Here is a 20,766-nt window from a genome sequence, read left to right as displayed (position 1 = left end):
TGTTTATGTGTAGACTGGTTTCAGTTTTTGACCATCTCTCCTGTGTTGTATGGTTGTGCAGAAGCGCTCACCAACCTAGAAGTGACGCATCTGTGGTAATCATAATTGTAGGTGGAGTCTGTGAAAATTGGATTCCCATCATCATATTGTTTTCTTGGGTCCACCATAGAAGGGAATCTTTTACCTTGTTTGGTAATGTTAACACTTTGCTTAGACTGTGTCTGTTTGGTCTGTAGACTGAAGCAAACCACCGTTGGAGGCATCACATATGTAGTCAAGCATGCTGGATCATGAATGTCATAGCTGCCATGTGTCCCAAGAGCTGTAGAGCAATGCATGCTGTTACTGTTGGACTGTTTCTTACTAGTAATATCAGGTCTGTAATAGTCTTGAATCTGGGCATTGGTAATGATACCCTGGCTATTCTCGAGATCATGTCTGCTCCTATGAACTCCAAACACTGTGTTGGGTTAAAGTGGATTTTTTGTTGTTTATCCTGAGTCCTAGTTTTTGAAACAGTATTATGGTTTGGCTAGTAGCTTGCCTGGCTAGGGTTTGACTGGGTGCCTTTATTAGACAATCGTCCAGGTATGGGAAAATTGTGATTCCCTGTCTCCTTAGATTTGCCGCAACAACTGCGAGCACTTTGGAGAAAACCTTCGGTGCCATAGATAGGCCAAATGGTAGTACTTTGTATTGGTAATGGTTGCCAGAGACCAGAAATCTTAGGAAACGTCGGTGTTCAAGGTGGATAGTAATATGGAAGTAAGTGTCCTGAAGATCGAGGGCTGAGAACCAGTCCCCTCTCTGCTGTGCCAGTTTTATGGCTGATAACGTGACCATCTTGAATTTTTGTTGCCTCACGAATTTGTCCTCAGTGCCCTGAGAACTAGTATGGGTCTCCATCCTCCATTCTTTTTCTGTACCACAAAGTAGTGGGAATAGAACCCCTTCCATCTGTAATGCAATGGTACATGCTCTATTGCTCCTAGTTGTAGGAGATGATCTATTTCCTGGTGCAGTATTTGCACGTGAGATGGGTTCCTGAAGAGGAACGGGAAAGGGTTGTGGGTGGGAGGGATGGATGTGAATGGGATAGTGTATCCTGATTTGATGATTTCTAAGACCCATTTGTCTGTTGTGATTGCTGACTAATTGAGGTGGAATTGTTGAGAGGGAAAATTCAAAATTTCTGATTGATGAGCTGGCACTGTTTGCTGAGTGGGGTTTCTCAGACACACAACCAAATTCTCAAAACTGTTTAGATGATGATGTTTGAGAAGCTGACAATGTTTGTTGTGGCTGTCTGCGTCTCTGTGTTCTTTGCTTCCATTTCTGTGGCTTGTATTGTCTGTATTGTGACTGAAAGGGGTATTTGTGGTCATACAGTTGAAACCTGTGTTGTTTCCTCCTTGTTCTAGGTGTGTATAAGTCCAAGGTTCTAAGCATTGTCCTGGAATCTTTCACTGAATGAAGGACTATCTGTCTTTCAAAGAAGAGCTTGGTCTTATCAAATGGAAGGTCTTCTATTTGTTTTTGTAGTTCCCTAGGAAGGCCTGCCGAGGGGAGTCAAGAAGCCCTACGCCTAACTATGGCCATGGCTGTTGTTCTGGCCATCGTATCAGCAACATCTAAGATGTGATTTTCTGGTTACAAGTTGTCTTTCATTGAGCAAAGATTTGAACTGATCTCTTTTGTTTTCCTGTATATCATTAATAAATTGTGATAATTTTTCATAAATGTTGGTCATGATTTGAAAGTAATGCTGCATAATTCAATACCCTCATTAATAAAGTGGAAGATGAGTAAACCTTTCTGCCTAGTAGATCGAGCCTCTTCCAATCTTTATCATATGGTGTTGATTCATAATTTGTCTGCTTGCCCCTTTGGTTTGCAGCATCAACAACCAATAAATTTGGAGGTGGATGGATGAATAGAAATTCCATCCCCTTGGCTGGGATATAGTATTTCCCATAGCTTCTCTTATTAGTAGGAGGAATGGTAGCTGGTGTCTGCCATATGTTATTGGGGGATTCCGTTAGTGCCTCATCCATAGGAAGTGCAATTTTTGATGCATAACGTATAGCATAGGAGGACCAAGCCACGGTGGACCATATTATGGATATGGTTTGTGTCCTCTGTGAGGGGCATATTTGTTGCCTCAAATGATGGTCTGGTGTGGGAGGAGTGCTTGGATGAAAATTGAGCTTCCTTTGCCTTGTCGTCTTCTGCCCTGAGACCGTACTGGGGAGAATGCTTCATCATGTGCGAAGTGCACCGGTGATTCTGCGATCCCTTCTGTAGGTGACCGTGGGGACGAAATCAGGATGGATTGTGTCAGGTGATGTTGTTTGCACCTTTTCTTCATGGATAGTGCCAGTGTCAGGCCGCACTTTCCGTCAATTCTGTGGTGTTTGTTGGTGCTGTGATCAGCACCTTGCCAGTTGTCGGTGCTGTAATACGCCCCAGTACCAATGTGGGTGCCGTGTTCTCTCTCAGCACCGTACTTTTTTTCAGTGCCGCAGACTTTCTCTGTCCTTCTGAGTCCTGGGTTTGAAAGTCTTGCAGATCTTGCGTTTCTCCTTACGATGGGCTTCCTCAAGCACTTCAGGCAGCTGTCATGGGGGTCGCTGAGCGGGAAAGCCTTCCCGCAGGAGGCACACAGTTTGAAACCCAGTGACCAGAGCATACCCGTCTTGGCAAAGTCCCAGCTGAGACTATCCTAAGTATCTAACTACCACTATTAACAGTTACTTAATCTAACTACCTAATTAACACAAACAACAACAAGAGTTCAAATAGTAGGGAATGAAGATGCAAGTAATGGCAGTTCCAGCAACTGTCAGGGGCAGAAAGAAGGAACTGAGGGGGCGTAGGGCTCCATGGGGCACCAAAGCTGGCTCTATGGAGTCTGCTAAGGGGAAAAACGTTCCGGTAACCATGCATGGAGGTGTGCACACACCTATAATGGAATGGAGATGAGCAAGCACTTGAAGAAGAATCTTAATTGCTGTTATCACTCTGTCTCGGACGGTGGATGGTTGAGAAGGAACTGAGGGGGTCAAGTTGTGCGCATGCCAGAAGACATGCCAACGGCGCTGCGAGATGGGAGATGTACATGGGTGGCCTGGACAAGTACTGCTGTAAAGATCTCCGATCAAGGACACGACGACAGATGATCCACAGGGACATCACTCGAAGAAAATGAGGCATTTATGCCCAATCACCTATTTATTTTTTTAAATGGTGTGCAAAAGGAGTAAGCATTCTTTCTATTTATTCTATAATGAATGAAAAGTCAGTGCCTACTGCAGGCTCAGGATTATTAGTTTAAAGCATGCGTCACTGTAACGTGTGAAAAAAACAGTTACTAACCTGTCGTAACTGTTGTTCTTCGAGATGTGTTGCTCACGTCCATTCCATGCAAGGGTGTGCGCGCGTCCACGTACATGGCTACTGGAAATTTTTGCCTCAGCAGTAACCATAGTGCTGGCTCTGGTGCACTCATATGCTGGAAAATGAGGCACCACCACCCCTGCGCCCTCTCAGTTCCTTCTTGCCATCAACTTCAACAGCGGGGATGGAGGGCAGGTCATGGAATGAACATGAACAACACATCTCGAAGAACAACAGTTACAAAACCATTTTTTCAAATGTTTGCTCATGTCAATTCCATGCTACGTGACTGACAAGCAGTATCGCTGGAGGTGGGCTCGGAGTTCATGGGTGTGCCATCTACAGTATTTCTCTGCCAAATACTGTTGTCCCAGACCTGCTGGATGATCGCGTAATGGGACTCAAACGTATAGATCGAGGATCAGGTAGTGGCTCTTCAGAAGCTTGGATTGCCTACTGTGCCAGGAAGGCTACCGATGAGGCTTGTACCCTGGTAGAGTGGGCTGTAACGATTGCTGGTGGAAGCACCTTTGCCTGCGCAGAACAGAACTTGATGAAAGAGGTTAACCATGAGAAGATCCTTTGGGAGGAAAACAGCAGACCTCTCATCCTTTCCGCCACTGCAACGAAGAGCTATGTGGACCTGCAGAAGACTTTAGTCCTTTCAATGTAGAAGGTCAAGGTCTGTCTAACTTCCAGGGTGTGCCATCTACATTCCTCATTTAATCTGTGTGATTTCGGGAAAAACACTGGGAGGAATATATCCTGGTTATTTTGAAACTGTGATACCACCTTCGGTAGGAAAGCTGGGTGGGGTTGCAGCTGGACCTTTTTCTTATAAAATAAAAAATGGTGGTTCTAAAGTGAGTGCTCTGATCTCAGAGACTCTTTGTGCCAAGGTAATTGCCACCAGGAAGGCTGTCTTCCACGAAAGAAGCAGTAGAGAGCAGGTAGCCAAGGGTTTGAAGGGGGGACCCGTAAGTCTTGATAAAACTAGGTTCAGGTTCCACGGAGGTACAGGATCCCTGACCGGAGAGTGAAGCCTCTCCAGATCTTTAAGGAATCTGACTGTCATGTCATGGAAACAAAAACCCTGATCTACTGTGGACCAGAGGGCAAAAGGCTGAAATGGCCGCAGGTGAACCTTCAGTGATGAGAGGGCTAGACCTTGATGTTTGAGATGCAACAAGTAGTCTAATAAAGACTGAACTGAAGCCTAATAAGGTGAGATTTTCTTCCTCAAAGCCCAACAGGAGAATGTCTTCCACTTGGTAATATATGTTGTTCTGGTGGAGGGCTTTCTGCTGCCCATCAGGACCTGCTGAACTTGAGTTGAGCAAGCCTGCTCATCAGCGTTCAGCCACCTCAGCTGCAACCCGTCAGGAGCAGGGATGTTAGGCCTGGCTGTAGAAGATGGCTGTGGTTTTGGGAAAGGAGGTCTGGCCATAGTGGCAGTGGCAGTTCCAGTGGGGAATACAGTTTACAGCTCCAGTAGTGTGCTGAACTAGTGTTGTGTCCACATGGGAGATATTTGGATCACATTCACCTTGTCACGCTTGATCTTTATTAGGACTATGTGGATCAGGTGTACATGAATGTTCCTGCCCACGGGAGAAAGAAGGCATCGGATAGGGAGCCCTTGTTGAGACTGCTGATTGAGCAGAACCGGCGGCACTTCTTGTTCTGCCAGGGTGAGAAAAGGTCCACTTGGAGAGTCCCCCACTTCCAGAAGATCATGCCAACAACCTCTGGGTGGAGTGACCACTTGTAGTGATCTGAAAATGACCTGCTGAGAAGGTCCGTCAGCACATTCCTCTTGCCTAGGAGATGTGAAGCCAAGATATGAATGTTGTTTTATACTGCGAAGTCCCACAAGTGAGGAGCATCATAACCCAGAGCTGACGAACAGGTTCCACCTTGCTTATTGATGTAGAACATTGCAGTGGTATTGTCTATTAGAATCTGGACCACTTAGCCCGCTTCATAGGGAAGAAACACTTGTCAAGCTAGACGTATTGCCTTGTGCTCTCTGACATTTATGTGGGGGCTGCGGTCCTCCTGTAACTAGGTCCCTTGTATGTTGAGATTGTTGATGTGGACTCCCCAGCCTAAGTCTGAGGCATTGGAGACCAGTGTCACTGAGGGGAATAACCCCTCGAAGGGCATGCCCTCCACCACTGTGCGCAGGTTCATCCACCAGTTCAGGGATAACAGACATGTAGTAAGACTGTGACCATAGAGTCCAAACTGTGTCTGTTTGGGATGTATAATGAGGCCAGCCATGATTGTAGAGGTCTGAGGTGAAGACACGTGGCGTACCATGTAAGAGCAGGCTGCCATATGCCCCAGCAGCCTGAGGCATGTCCATGTGGTCTTGCTCGAATACACATGAAGAGAACTAACATGGCTCAGAAATGAGGCTCTGGAAGGAAGGCCTTGGCTTGGGTGGAGTCTTGGGTGGATATAAATTCTATCTGCTGGATCAGAGATAGAGCTGACTTGCTCATTTACAAGTAGACCCAGACGTTGGCAGGTGACCCAATTCTGCACTAGACCTGAGCTTGCGACCTGCCCTTGATGAGCCAGTCGTCAAGGCAAGGATAGATCTGTACTCTCTGATGTCTCAGGTAAGAGTCCTGGGCCTCAAAATATCCCCCAGATGTACCATTTTTCTCATAATCACTAGATCATATCTGAGATTAAAGCCTAGCAGAATTCTACTTAGGTGATATGGTCACTTAATCTTCCAAAGTAGTTTTCTGCACACTCATACCCTTGTTCCCTAAGTAGCCTGGGCTGAACTGCTATTTATTTTGTTTACATATCAAGTGTTTCATCCCCATCCACTCTTTAAAAGAATCTTAAAAACCAAATGTTCACCTCTAGACTTCATAAGAACATAAGAATAGCCGTACTGGGTCAGACAAATAGTCCATCTAGCCCAGTATCCTGTCTTCCGACAGTGGCCAATGCCAGATACTTCAGAGAGAAGGAACAGACCAGGTAATCATCGAGTGATCCATCCTGTTGTCCATTCCCAGCTTCTGGCAAACAGCATAAATTCCATAAATTTAGAACAAACAATCAAACAATGTAAAAGGTCTATACGGCAATCTTAGTCTATCTATCCAGTGTAAGACTGTTCTGTACGTTTTCTACTGCCCAGTGTATTTTCAATTGCATCCAGGAATGTTTTATTGCCATTTCCTTTAGGAGACTATTCCTCACTATCATCTGACTGTCAGGATACTTTTCTTAATATTTATCTTAAAATTTCTCTTCTGTAGTTCTCTCTCATTATTCCTAATTATGCCTCTTGTATCATACCATGTCTCTCTCCTTGAATTTTGTATTCTTCAAAATAATATACTTCTGCCTCGCTTCCCCATTGGCCAACTTTGGGGTTAAAACCTCGTTTGCCATCCTGGTTCTAAACACAATTCAGAATAAGTTCAGGCTAACTTGTTTTATCATACCATTGTGGATGAGGCCATAATGAGTTTGGAAATCACATTTCTATAGCCCAGAACATAGTTTCTACACTCTGTTGAAGTGTTATTTGGTCCCAGTCACTTGGCTGGTTAAATTGTGTTTAAAATGAGGTAAGCCAAGCTAAAATTAAAAAAAAATGTAGTTAAATGGTCAGCAGAGTTTTAGACCTGGTATAAGGACTTTTTAGTTGTTGTCTAGCTAAGATTTATGTATTTAGTTCTTTCAGTCTTTCCTAATAAACCAACGGTTCCAGTTACCTAATGATTTTTGTTGCTCACCTCTGAACTCTCCCCAGTTTGTTTAAATTTTTCTAATAAGGAGGTACCAGAACTAAATGCTATATTCTTGGCCTCACCACACCTCATGGGGAGGGGTTATGATTGTCTCTGCATTAGGATTCTTTTGCTAACATTTCCTGTCATTGCTATCAATGGTTCAGATACATCAATAAGAGCAACCGTGGTACAGCTAATGTAGAAAGGGCTTCAGATGACTCCTGGCTTTTTAATTACCATGCCATCTAAACCCAGTTCAGACCACGTCTACATGAACAGACCTCTTGAACAGACCTCGTGGCTGCCTGGAGTCATGTCTATACTAGCGCTCCCAATACTGTTACTAGCAAAGGAACCATTGAAAGCAATGATAAAAATTTTAGGACAAGATACTTAGTACAGACAAGGCCTACTGGTCTCCCTGCTCTATGATGGGATTCCCCTGCATAAAATCATATGCCCATACAGAAACACACACTGATAGTTTCCCTCACTCTGTTGACTTTTTTGTCTGTTTCTTCGACTCTCTCTCTCTGTTTTGGAACAAAAATTTAGGGTCAGGTTCATGCATAACCAAATTTGGTGTCCTCTATTGTGAAGTGAAGCTGCAGAACACTGAAAGTCAGCTTATGAAATGACATGAGCCTGACCAAATGTATTTGTTCCAGAACACAGAGGCAAGTATTTGTACTCACATAGGCAACAGAAAGATAACAGAGTTAGAGTGAAACTGTACAAGCATTAGGTGAAAGAAGGCCAAAAAAGTGCCTAACTTCAGTCAACTGGAAGTTGGGGTCAAGTTGCTGACTACAGGAAGGGGTGTCTGTGAGGGAAAAAGTATTCAAAATTTAACCTCTGACCTTTCTATCAGAGTTCACTAAAAAGTTAAACAATCTTACTAGATTTCAGCTACTCTTCTGAGCTACACTCTTGAGACATTCACTTAATACGCATATAACACGATCTCTCCCATTACATCACCACCAGTTCTTCTTAACTAGTAGGGGAAAGGGAAGAACATGGTTTCTGTTAAAGACAGAGGAGAAATTTGGGAAGCAGTCAGATGGAAACTGAGGGCCCAAGAGTTTCTGTGGCATTTGGGGAATTGACAATAGCAAGAACACCTGAGGTAGAAAAAGATGCAGGAGAGTCCATCCTCCTGAAAGTCACCAGTTGCATCTAATTGATGTTAAGACGAGAAAATTGTCTAAGGTGATAAGTTTTTCAGGATACTGGGAAAATCTTACTAACCTAACAGGCCTCTAAGATAGAGACAAGTGAGGTCACAGTTACTCCACGTTATCTTAGCCTCACCTCATCCCTTTCTGCTCTGTCCCTTATGTTTGTTTTGGCATTACAGCCTTCCTGGTTTCTCCTTCACTGTGTAACTCTGAAACAGGTTTTTTCTTGCCAGATGCATTAGCTTGCATTATGGCCAAATCTAATCTCAAGTTGTTATTTCCTGCCAATATTTCTAACTTTAGGTCCCTCCATATTATTTCTCTGTCTTTCTTGTTTACAGCTATCTCCGGTTTAGTATATTTAGTAGTAAATAAGGTACTGATGAAGGGACTCATGCAATGAGATTCTGATGAATACCTCCAGAGAAGTGAGAGAGAGTTAAGAGTGCTCAGTATCCTACAGCAAGTAACCTTGCTGCAAATAAAAACCTCCTACTGTGATAACAATCCAAATTAATCTTAGTTGCTGAGAAGAGGAGATCAGGTGTTCATATGAATCTCCAATTAAATTGATGATCACACTTTTCAATCATTTTTCTTGAATTGTTTGTAAACAAAAACTATCTTCTCTTTAGAGCAAAACTTTGCATTTGAGTTCTGTTTGACCTTGAAAGTTTCCTAGAAAATTTTACATGGGACCCTGGTCATTTAAATAATGTAACAGGAGTGACAATTGTTCTGAAGGAGCACTGATGAATATATAGTATAAATCTCAGAGATTTGTGTTTTTTTTATTCCCACTATGGCTGCCCATGCTTTTCAGGTATATACAACTGAGGATTAGTTACGCAATGGATCTAACCATTCATCTCTGGGGGCTTGAATTCAAATCTTCACCAAGAACTCAAATTAAAATGAGCACACAGAGTCAAATAATTCTCTAACTTACACCTGCAAATGCTTTCGATCCTTATTGTGTTATCTAGTGTCTATCTCTTGTATTCATAGAGCACTTCCTTACCTGAATCCTTGGAATTCTATGCCAATCAGATATCTAAGAGGACATGAACACTGTTTAAAACCCATGAATCTTCATACTAGGAAATCCTGAAATCTTGGTAGGAGTTCAATTCAAGTGGACGTTTAGCATAATTATTACTAGTGCAATTGTTTCCCCCACCCCCCCAATATTATTTATCAGTTAGCATGAGCTCAAAACAATTAACTCAAATCCTGGAGTAGTCTCAAAGATATTTAAGCTCTAAAATGCTGCAGTTAACCATGTAACATAACCAGTTCCTTACCCTCAGATCAATTACTCTGTTGTCCAGGCGTGTATCTTGGTTTACAGTAGCCCTTCCTTCCTAAACAATTGTACAAAAGTATGTAATGAAAACATATACACACAAAGAAATACATTCAATAGAGTGAAACATTTTGGTTACAAAGCAAAGGAATACTTGCAAATTTGGTGGAAGGTCTTCTAATACTATTTTGAGGGGCCTGGTAGAGCAATTCAAATGAACTGTGGTGGATTCTCCATCTCTGGCATTTTTAAATCAAGATTGGATTTTTTAAAAATTATATGCTCTAGTTCAAAAGCAATTATTTTGTGGAAGTTCCATGGCCTGTGTTACACAGGAGGTGAGACTAAATGATCACAATGTTCCCTTCTGGCCTTGGAATCTATGACCAGCTCTTTGTTCCCAGTATGATCACGAGTGTTCAAGATGTGGCCTTTCACAATTAACTAGCCTTGAGGACTGCCAAAGACCTGAAACATGCACAAGTACTTGTTTCAGAATGAAGTCCTGTAACACTAATTGGTACAACATAGAGAGTTTTCAAATTATGTAGGTCTGACTACCCACTGCACCACAGCAAGTATTACATAGATGAGAAGGTTTCAGGGAACAATCCAGATGTAAAATAAGTTAAATAAAAGCCAAAAAGCAAAAACCACTGCATTAAGAAAAGAAGCTACTATGTGCTTTCAAACTTTTGCTCAACTACAAATACAATGAACATTCACAGGTGTGTTAAGGAGAAAAGTTTTTCACCTCTTCTCCTTCCACCTCAGCTCGAACAGCATCATCCAGCTGCAAGGGCAGTCGGGGTTCAGCCAAACTGATCACATAGATCTGAAAGTGAGACAATACCAGAAATAGCATAAAACCCAGCCCAAAACAAAGTGTGATTTACAAAAGGGTATTTCTGGCATAAACATGAAACAGCGTTTGCATAAATCGTTAACTGGAAGTGTGCGATTTTACTCAAAAGTCAAAAGAGGGAGACGTTTATTTGGCTTTATTCTCATGGCTGTACTGGGAACACTTAGTATAATTTCTTTCCTCCAAAAAAACATTATCATTTTTTGGCATAACCACATCAAGGAGACACTAACTGAGGGGCCAGCCTAATGATTCATAACCGTGCTTTTGGAACCTGAGTGGTCACGTCAGTTCTTTTCTCTTCTGAGGTAAATAAACAAATGTCCTTGTAGTATTAAAGTATTATTGCATTGGCAATATGGTAATATCTAGAAGCCCCGATTAGGAGCCCATGGTGTTAGACACTGCACAAACACAGATTAAAAGACAGTCCCTTAGTTTACACTAAGTATATGGTGAGGCATATGTGGACACTTTCATAAAAATCCACAGCCTGCCTGATTTGCATGATTATTAAAGCAACTTTCATGGAATTTTTAGTAAGTTTAGGGGCCTTCCTCAGTATCCCGGCTAAATTTACCTCTCCACTGCACTTATGTCATGTGTTGTACACTGGCTGGCTGCTGCACTCCACCCCCAAGGTGACTGCATTTCAATAGTTTGTATGTGTATAGTTTGTGAAGTGCTTAAGCATCCTTTTGGTGAAATATGAAATCCTAATTCTATTCAAACATCTATAAAACCGCACTTTCCCAGCCTCAATGTGCAAACTATGGGGAATTTATGTACTCTTTTAAATGTTTTTCACAGAACTTTGGTGTCATTACGCCACTGCGTTACTCCTATAGAGGGGACACATTTTATGATGTGCAGCAGAGTGAAGAAATATACATTTTTCTGTATTAAAACAAACATGTAGGAAAAGTTCTGGGCTTATGCCTACAAAGAAAGAGGCAGATTTGTATGGACTGAATTTGCTATTGACAAGACTCAGAACTGGAATTAAAAGCCAATCCTAGCCAAAATGTTTTAGCTAAATACTTCAAAATATATTCCAAATGAGATTTTTTAAAGAGCAGATGGAAACCACAAATTCCTAAAATTGCATGCATCTCTCTCAAAATCAAAACAGGAGTGCTTCATGTTTACTGTATTTAGTACTTCAGTTTGTGTTTGAATGCAGTTTACTGTATGACCAGTCTACAAATCTTATGGATGACCTTTTACTGAAAACATAAATTTGACAGTTTTTATAAATTTGTGCACTATTTGCTTTAAAATGTTTTTACCCTTTGTACATGCAGCTCAACATCTTGCTGAGTACAGCCTCCAATTTTCTGATGCACTTTCCTCACAACACCTTCAACATCCACAATGCTCTCTTTGTTGATGCTGTCAATAAAGATAGTCAGTTTAATAATTTCATCACACTTTTAAGTACTAATTTGAATATCAACCACCAAGAAGACTATGTTTTGTATGTAATGATGGAACAACATAACAGAATAAAGCATTTTAGGTAAAGTCATTGTTTATTATATACTAGTATTGAGCTAGCAAGAGGTCTTTACTAAATTCCCCCCCACCCCCGCAAATGCAATAAATTAACAGATTTGTTTGTGTTTTGCTGGTGAGCTCAAACAGGAAGCTCATTTAAGCTGACACTTAAGATGCAAATCCATGTTAATATTATGGTTATATGCATTTACTTTTGGTAAAAAAGTTAAACTTAAAATTAAACAAATAGGGAGGCAGATCCTAGCCTTCTGAGTAAAAAAGTTGGAGTACGCAAAAGAAGCAGAAAGAAAGCTGGTTTGCCAGGGCCAATACGTTTGCATTCTGCATCCCTAGATTTCTTGGCCTGCCTTTTGTTGCTTCTGTGATCAGCTTCCTTCTGTGACAGATAGATAATATATATTCTTGTGCTATAATTGGCCTATTTTCAGGTACAGGTAAGCCATGGTAAATGCTCATTTAAATCCAAAAACAAACACCTTCACTCAAATTGTTTGCATTTGTCTATTTTTACTACCGCTATGCCTACGTCAAGAAAAAATATACTCTTCCTTTCCTTCCAAATGGCTGTCCTAGATTAAATAGGCTTGTTAAAGAAGAAGGTAGTTTAGATCCTATTGATCTATATTAAATTCTTTGCCATTTAATTAGAAGAATCATCTCAAATTGCTAGGTCACTTTTTTCCTAGACTGTTGGCCTGTGGTTCTGTTTCTATTCTGTTCGGTGCTGGTTCACATCAGTGATATAACTTAAATCTGACCAGAAGTTTCTGAATCAATATAACTTGATGCTTCAATTTTTTTCAGAAAAGATGTAGCTAAATTTTATATTAACCCACTACCTTCTAAGAAGTCTACCAAAAGAAAGGATTGGGAACTAGGAAAATATACATAGAGTTTACAGCTAGTTCTCTGAATCATGGAATTACAGGACCTCAAAAGATCATCTAGTCCAGTCCCCTGCACTTATGGCAGTATTATCTAGATCACCCCTGACTGATGTTTGTGTAACCTGCTCTTAAAAATCTCCAATGATGGAGATTCCACAAGCAATTTATTCCAGTGCTTAACTACCCTGACAGTTAGGAAGCTTTTCCTAATGTCCAACCTAAACCACCCTTGCCGCAATATAGGTCATGTTTTCTAGACCTTTCCTTTTTGTTGCTCTTCTCTGGACTTTCTCGAGCTTGTGCACATCTTTCCTGAAATGTGGTGCCCAGAACTAGACACAATATTCCAGCTGAGACCTTATCAGCTTGGAGCAGAGTGGAAGAATTACTTCTCATGTCTTGCTCACAACACTCCTGCTAATTCATACCAAAATGAAGTTTGCTTTTTTTTGCAACAGTGTTACAGTGTTCACTCATATTTAGCTTGTGATTCACTATGACCCCCAGATCCCTTTGCACAATACTCCTTCCTAGGCAGTCATTTCCCATTTTGTATGTGTGCAATGGATTGTTTTTTCCTAAGTGGAGTACTTTGCATTTGCCTTACTGAATTCATCCTTTACATTTCAGACCATTTCTTCAGTTTGTCCGGATCATTTTGAATTTTAATCTTATCCTCCATAGCACTTGGAATCCCTTCCCGCTTGGTGTCATCCGCAAATTTTATAAGTGTACTCTCTATGCCATTATCTAAATCATTAATGAAAATATTGAATAGAACTGGACCCAGAACTGATCCCTGTGGGATTCCACTCAATATGCCCTTCCAGCTTGACTGTGAACCACTGATACTACTCTCTGGGAATGGTTTTCCAACCAGTCATGCACCCACCTTATAGTAGCTCCATCCAGGCAGGGCCCAAGCATAATTTTTTCAGGCCCAGTACAAACTTGTAACACAGGCCCCCTCTCTCACACATACCACAGTCCCTCATCCCATACATACCTCATAAGCCATGAAAATGGTAATGGGGGTTGCAGCCTGAGCCGGGCCCCCTGGGGCCTCCAGGCCCTGGTAAAGTGTACCCCCACCCATGTGGGGGCCATGCATCTAGGTTGTATTTCCCTAGTTTGTTCATGAGAAGGTCATGCAAAAAAGTATCAAAAGTCTTACTAAAATCAAGATATACCACATCTACCATTTCTCCCCTATCCACACCACAAGGCTTGTTACTGGGACAAAGAAAACTCTCAGGTTGGTTAGACATGATTTGTTTGTGACAAATCCATGCTGACTGTTACTTATCACCTTATTATCTTCTAGGTGTTTGCAAACTGATTGCTTAATTATTTGCTCCATTATCTTTCTAGGGTTCATCATCTTTATTTTCTATTGTTGTCATATTGCAGATAAGTATACTTATCATATTTAATAAACCACATCCAAAAGGACAATTAATGCTACCTTATACACTGAATAATATACACTGGGTAATGTGGAAAACAGGTTCTCTGCCATCTAAAAGAACCTGACAATTAGCAGTTAAAACAACTTTGAAGAACACATGCCTTCCCCTTTTACCTACCAAACTCTACTCCACACAATAAACAAAAAAAAAAAGATTTCTTAATGTTCTCTAATGGTTGTCTGTTCTTTAAAGTCAGTGATATAGGAGAGGAGACAGCAAAAAGCCTTGTTCTCCTTTCCATGTATCTTTAAAAATAAACAACACTACCACCAAAAAGCAGAATTAAGCCATACAGAAAGTAAATTCACAGCACTTGGTAATGAAGTGGGTACTCATGACTATTTCTTAGTCATTGCATAGACTATTGAAGGTTTTTCCTGGTTCATCAAGTTCCGCTGTTTGTCGTAGCACTGGATATAAAAAGCAAAGCAAGATGCTTCTGTTATTGGCATGTTGGCAGAACTGTTTGCCAACTCACAGCCATTTCATAAGAACGTGGGCATCTGGACTCTAAGGACAAATTGAAAAGTTTTCAGTCTGTGTAGGAATTCTCCAAATTAAATTTTTATACTCAAGCTTTACAGGGGGATTTTCCAAGATTTCAATATTAAGATTAACTCACTCTGCTTTCACTGAAATCAATGGTAAAATTCCCATTGATTACAAAGGCAGCAGAGATAGACTAATACTAATATTTATGTCTCAGCTAACAAGAATGACGAATTAGAGTGTGATTTAATGTCCAAATTCTTTGACTGTTCATTGAATCATCCTTTGTGTAAAGTAAAGATTACCATTAAGACTTTTTTCTTTTTTAAATGAATCAGTCATTTCTTGATCTGTAAGATTCCATGTGAAGCAGACATTTAGTAATTTCCCATCAAAGCACTACTTATTTTTAATGTTATATAGAATTAAGTTCAGTCAACAGTCAAAGAGTTCTTAAAAACTAATTAAAAAAATTTCCTAACAGCACCCCAGACATTTCTTAAATTCCTTTTTTACAATGTTTTGTACAGATCATTCTTTAAGTTTTTGTTGAGATGAGTGTTTCAAGCAAAGGGAGCAAGAGCAGCCTGAAAGTCACAAACATTTCCAGCCTCACGCCTCCACTCTTCTCATATGCTACTGGCCAGGCCTCTTTCCTGTCAACTTTCAGCCTTCCAACATGCTACATTCCAACTCCCTACAGATGAAACTGCGATGGGGACTGCCACTGCTCTTCTGAGCCCCGGTGTTGCTGCAGAGAGTCATGCAAGGGATGGGAAATCCCCATTGCCTTCCAGCTCTCTGAAGGAGTGGAGACTTTCTGCTGGCTTCCTGGCCAATCCTGGTTTCTGAGAAGAGAGATACAACTGCTCTCGAGGTCCCATACCTTCTCCTGGCCCTACTCCTATGGAGGGATCTGGTGAGGTGAACAGAGGACCCACTCTAGGACCTTGCTCCTCATGGCTCTGCTGTACCCCTAGCTCTATGGAGCAAAAGGGGGAGGAGGCTGGTTGACCTTTGTCTCTTTTGGTCCTATTTTGAGGGAGGGCATTCTTTCTCTCTCTCCCCTCAATGGTGCTTTCTGTTCCATGGCCTGTGGAAAGCAGAAGTTGGCTCCCTGTTCATGGTGCTCCCTCAAGCCAGTGAAAGGGCTTCCACAGCCTCAACAGCAGATTCCCAGTGCTCTCTGCCACATACAGAATCATAGGGTTAGAAGGGACTACCAAGGGCCATCTAGTCTAACCCCCTAGAAGCCAGAGAACTGAAAAGACTACTCTCAATTCCTCCACTCCTACTGCTACACTTCAGACTCTTTTAGGGGCTCAGAGAAAAGGAGTCACTCTGGACCCAAAATCAGATCACAGCAGCACAGTTATTGGTAACACTTGCAGAGTCTGAGATCTACCCTCAGAACAAAAGTACAAGAGTCTCATGCTACTGCATGAAACAGGAAGTTCACCTGAACATCAGGAGAACAGCGAAATGGACCACCCACAAAGTGTATATAATGAAGGAAGCTATAAATATTTTCCAGAGGGGTAGCTGTGTTTGAATGTATACAGCAAAAACAAGAGTCCTGCATCGGACAAAGTGGGTTGCAGCCCACGAAAGCTTATGCCTGCAAAAATTAAATTTGTTAGTCTTTAAAGTGCTACAGGACTCTCTTTTTTTAAAATATACATAAATATTTTGCTTATTTTTGTCTTTTTTTTATTTTAGGGATTATGTGTAACAATAGTAAGTAAATAATTTTTTCAGAAAAGTGTGATTTTCAAGTGTGAGCTATTAACGAATGTCAAACAAATTTAAAATGGAGGATAACTAAACAATGCAAAACTATTATCTTCATTTGAATTTATCACTACTGAATACTTTTAAAAGCAACAAATCTAGGAGAAGGAATGGAAAGGGGGAACAGGAGAGAATGGGACACACAGAACCACTGGTTTTGAAACTTCTCTCAACAATCTGACCTAAAGCAGAGGTCCCAAAAGTGTGAGGTGCATCCCCTAGTCAGTGGGTTGTGAAGGACCATGGGGGGAGGGGTCCAACAGGGCCCGGGCCAGCCCCCATGGGGGTGTGGAGAGAGCACTACCCTGCCCCACTCTGCCCCAGCCCCATCTCCCAGCTGTGGCTCCGGCCTCGGCTCCCAGCAACCGCAGGCTGTGGTTCCTGTCTTGGCCCTGGCCCCACGCCCAGCCTCGGCTGCCGCAGCCATTCTCCCAGCCTTGGTCCCCAGCCCCTGTCTGCCTGGGGCCATGGCCTCAGCCCCCGACCACGGTCCTACTCCCAGCAACAGCCCCCAGCCCTGACCGTGTCCCCACTCCCAGCTGGGGGAGGAAAGGCATTGACAGGGATACGGGGTGTGTGTGTGTGTGTGTGTGTGTGTGTGTGTGTGTGTGTGTGTGTGTGTGTGTGTGTGTGTGTGTGTGTGTGTGTGTGTGTGTGTGGCCGTGGCCGTGGCCGTGGCCGTGGCCGTGGCCCGTGGCCGTGGCCGTGGCCGTGGCCGTTTGGAGACCACTGACTTAAAGCATGTGGAGACCACTGACTTAAAGCATGTGTGTTACAAGCAATCAAGCAATCTGAGGTGGTGAACAATAATGATAAACAAGAGAGACAGGGGAACATGAAAATTAACTTATCTGAATAATTACCCGATATATAGTAGATTTACAATAATAATTTCAACCATCTAATTATACAAACATATAATTTACCTCTGATGCAATGTTAAACTAAGACAAATTTTCACTGTGTACACCATTGCTAGCAAGATGATAGAAGGTGACGGATTGGGAAGGATTTTTTCATGTTTCTGTCCTATGAAAGTATAAACAGTACAACTATTACAATTAACGTTATTTTGTAGTACTAATCACTTCGTTCTTAAGGTTACTCTACAGTACAAAGGCTATACAACTATATTGGCAAAATCTCCTTGTGAATACAGTGTACACAAGTAAAAGGGATTCTTTCTCTGGTATAGTTAAACCACCTCACTGAACGACATAAGCTATATAGCTAAAAGAACTCTGTATGTGTGGGAGGGGGTTGCTGGCATAGCTATGTGGGTTAGGGATGTGGTTTTTTTCACACTACAGTTTAACACAGTTATGCCAGCAGAACTTTGTAGTGAAGATCTGGTTTTAAAGCACTTTCCAAACATTATTTAAGCCTCACAAACTCTTGTAAAGTAGGTAATCAAATGCCCCATTATTCAGATACAGAAACTGAAAGGTGAAAGTCACTGAGTAAGTCAATGGAAGAGCTGGGAATAGAACCCAAAAGTCCTGGCTCTCAGGTTTTTCCCCATTCAATTAAACCACATAAGAACCTAATAGGAACTAAAAGTTAATCTTCATATGCACTCATATTTTAAAAAAACATCATTCCCGTGTATTGTTTATTGAAGGAGGGCACTCCTATTTAAATAGTGAAGTCTGTACTTTTGATTAGCATGGAATTAGGAGATACTGTTATTGAGAAAGGTTGTATACATACAACTGACTTCACTTTCAGGTTGATTCACTGCGGTTTTACATAAAAGTGATAAATTTTATGAAAAACCTAATGACTGCAAAGTAACACTGGGAAGTTGCAGCATTATAATTCTCCAAGCTTAAGGTTAGCATCATAAGAACTGCAGCTAGCTAAAGGGGGTGATGGGTCAGTTTTAAATCTTAGTTAATTATATGACTTACTTAATAGTGAATTATAAGAACATAAAAATGGCCATACTGGGTCAGACTGATGGCCCATGTAGCCCAGTATTCTGTCTTTCAACAGTGGCCAAAGCCAGGTAGGTGCTTCAAATGGAACGAACAGAACAGGCAATCACTGAGTGATCCACTCACTTTAGTCCATTCCAGGCTTCTGCTAGTCAAGAGGTTTAGGGATACCCAGAGCATGGGGTTGCATCCCTGACCATCTAAGGTCTATTAATGGCTATTAGCCATCATCCATGAACTTATCTAGTTCTTTTTTAACCCCTTACCGTTCCGGCCTTCACAACATCCCCAGGCAACGAGTTCCACAGGTTGACTGTGCGTTGTATAAAGAAGTACTTCCTTTCATTTGTTTTCAACCTGCTGCCTATTCATTTCATTGGTTACCCCCTGGTTCTTGTGTTATGTGAAGGAGTAAACAACACTTCCTTATTCACTTTCTCCACACCATATATGATTTTATAGACCTCTATCATATCCCCCCCATAGTCATCTCTTTGCCAAGCTGAAAATTCCCAGATTTTTAACCTCTCCTCATATGGAAGCTATTCCATACCATTAATAATTTTTGTTGCCCTTCTCTGTACCTTTCCAATTCTAATATATCTTTTTTTGAGAAGGGGCAACCAGAACTACATACAATACTAAAGGTGTAGGCATACCATGGATTTATATAGTGGCATTATGATATTTTCTGTCTTATTATATCAATCCCTTTCCTAATATTGTTAGTTTTTCTGTCTGTTGCTGCACACTGAGCAGATGTTTTCAGAGAACTACCCACAATGACTCCAAGATCTCTTTCTTAAGTGGTAACAGCTCATTTAGATCCCATCATCTTGTATGTATAGTTGGGATTAATATGTCAAGGTGACAAAGAACTCGAGTCGTAACCCAAGTGAAGAATATGAACAGTTGATCCCAAGCGCAGTACCACTTTTGCAGCATATGTAGGCTTACTATCCCTGCAGATCAATGGTCTCTAAGCACAGCTAGCCAGTTGATCCACTTAGTCTTTAATGGTAGATATTGTACAGTAGGGGGCCAACCACTTCATAGCTTGTGTAGGCTGAGCTTAATGCACACACCATAGACTTCCCCTCATTCCCTTCCCACAAGCTTTATGCGTGCCATCCTCTTCTTTTTCAGGAACTCCCTGCAACTTCCCCAGGGGATCTCTGTATGCCTCCCATTCTCCCCTCTTCCTGTTACCAGGGTTTCCCATTCTTTCCCAATATCACTGTCTCTGTGTGCACCTCATTTCTCTGTTTTCCCCCCATATCCTCCATTCCCCTCAGGCCTGGGGCTCTGTGTGCCCCCCCATACTAGGATCCCCCAATCTTCTCCCCTGCCAAGGATTCTGTGCACTCCATTCCCACTTTCCCCAGGCCAGGGCCTCTGTGTAGACCTTCTTCCACATCCCAGGGCCCCTCATTCTCTCCCCCATAACAGAGACTCTGTGCAAACCCTCATCCCCCCCATTTCCCTCTCCCTCCCATGCAAGGAAGTCTGTCTGTCCCCCATTCCCACCTTCCCCTCCATGCTAGGGCAGGGGTTTTCAAACTTTTTTTTTCTGGGTACCACTTTGAAAATATTTCAGGCTGTGATAACCCTCTGCAAAAGAGTGATGACTCCCCACATGTCATGCCACCCTAACTTCTGCACTGCAGCTGTGGGTGGCGCTGCCTTCAGAGCACCCAGCCAGCAGCCACTTCTCTCCAGCCACCCAACCCTGAAGGGCTCCAGCTGTCAGCCATAGATGGTGCTGACAGTCGCAGCCACAGCATACATAGGAGCTGACAGATCATGACCCCCCCGCCCCCTCCCAAAATAACCTCGCAACCTGCTGAGGGGTCCTAACCCCCAGTTTGAGAACCCATGTGCTAGGGGCTCTATGTGCCCCTCTTCCTCATTACCAGGATCCCCCAATCTCTTCCCTAGCAGGGATTCTGTGTGCTCCATTCCCCACTCCTACTTACCAGGGTATCCCATTCTCTCCTCCATGCCAGGGTGCACATCCCCCCCACCTCATCCCCCTCCATCATTTTTCTTTCTGTCTAGGAGAAAAGTCATTCAGGATGTCAACATGTTCAACTCTATTGGTAGGATAAACTGAGATAAAACAGGGTATTGTTATTCTGGAAGGCGTTAATTGATGCCAAA

At 42.1% G+C, this 20,766-nt stretch overlaps 1 protein-coding gene across 1 annotated transcript in view; it reads right to left on the bottom strand.

The window, feature by feature from the left end:
* DARS1 (aspartyl-tRNA synthetase 1) overlaps positions 1-20,766 on the bottom strand; it is a 56,678-nt gene that overhangs the window by 16,723 nt on the left and 19,189 nt on the right. The window contains exons 5-7 of the mRNA XM_067549516.1: positions 11,805-11,907; positions 10,405-10,485; positions 9,649-9,708 (exon numbers count right to left, since the gene is read on the bottom strand). Coding sequence (XP_067405617.1) covers positions 9,649-9,708; positions 10,405-10,485; positions 11,805-11,907 — 244 coding nt within the window. The remainder of the gene's footprint in view (positions 1-9,648; positions 9,709-10,404; positions 10,486-11,804; positions 11,908-20,766) is intronic.

This window comes from Emydura macquarii, unplaced genomic scaffold (assembly GCF_026122565.2).
Source record: "Emydura macquarii macquarii isolate MOO-44397 ecotype Brisbane River unplaced genomic scaffold, CSIRO-AGI_Emac_v2 contig_1253, whole genome shotgun sequence".
Lineage (NCBI taxonomy): Eukaryota > Metazoa > Chordata > Testudines > Chelidae > Emydura > Emydura macquarii.
Note: the sequence above shows the minus strand (reverse complement) of the source record. Positions and strands in the feature narration are given on the sequence as shown.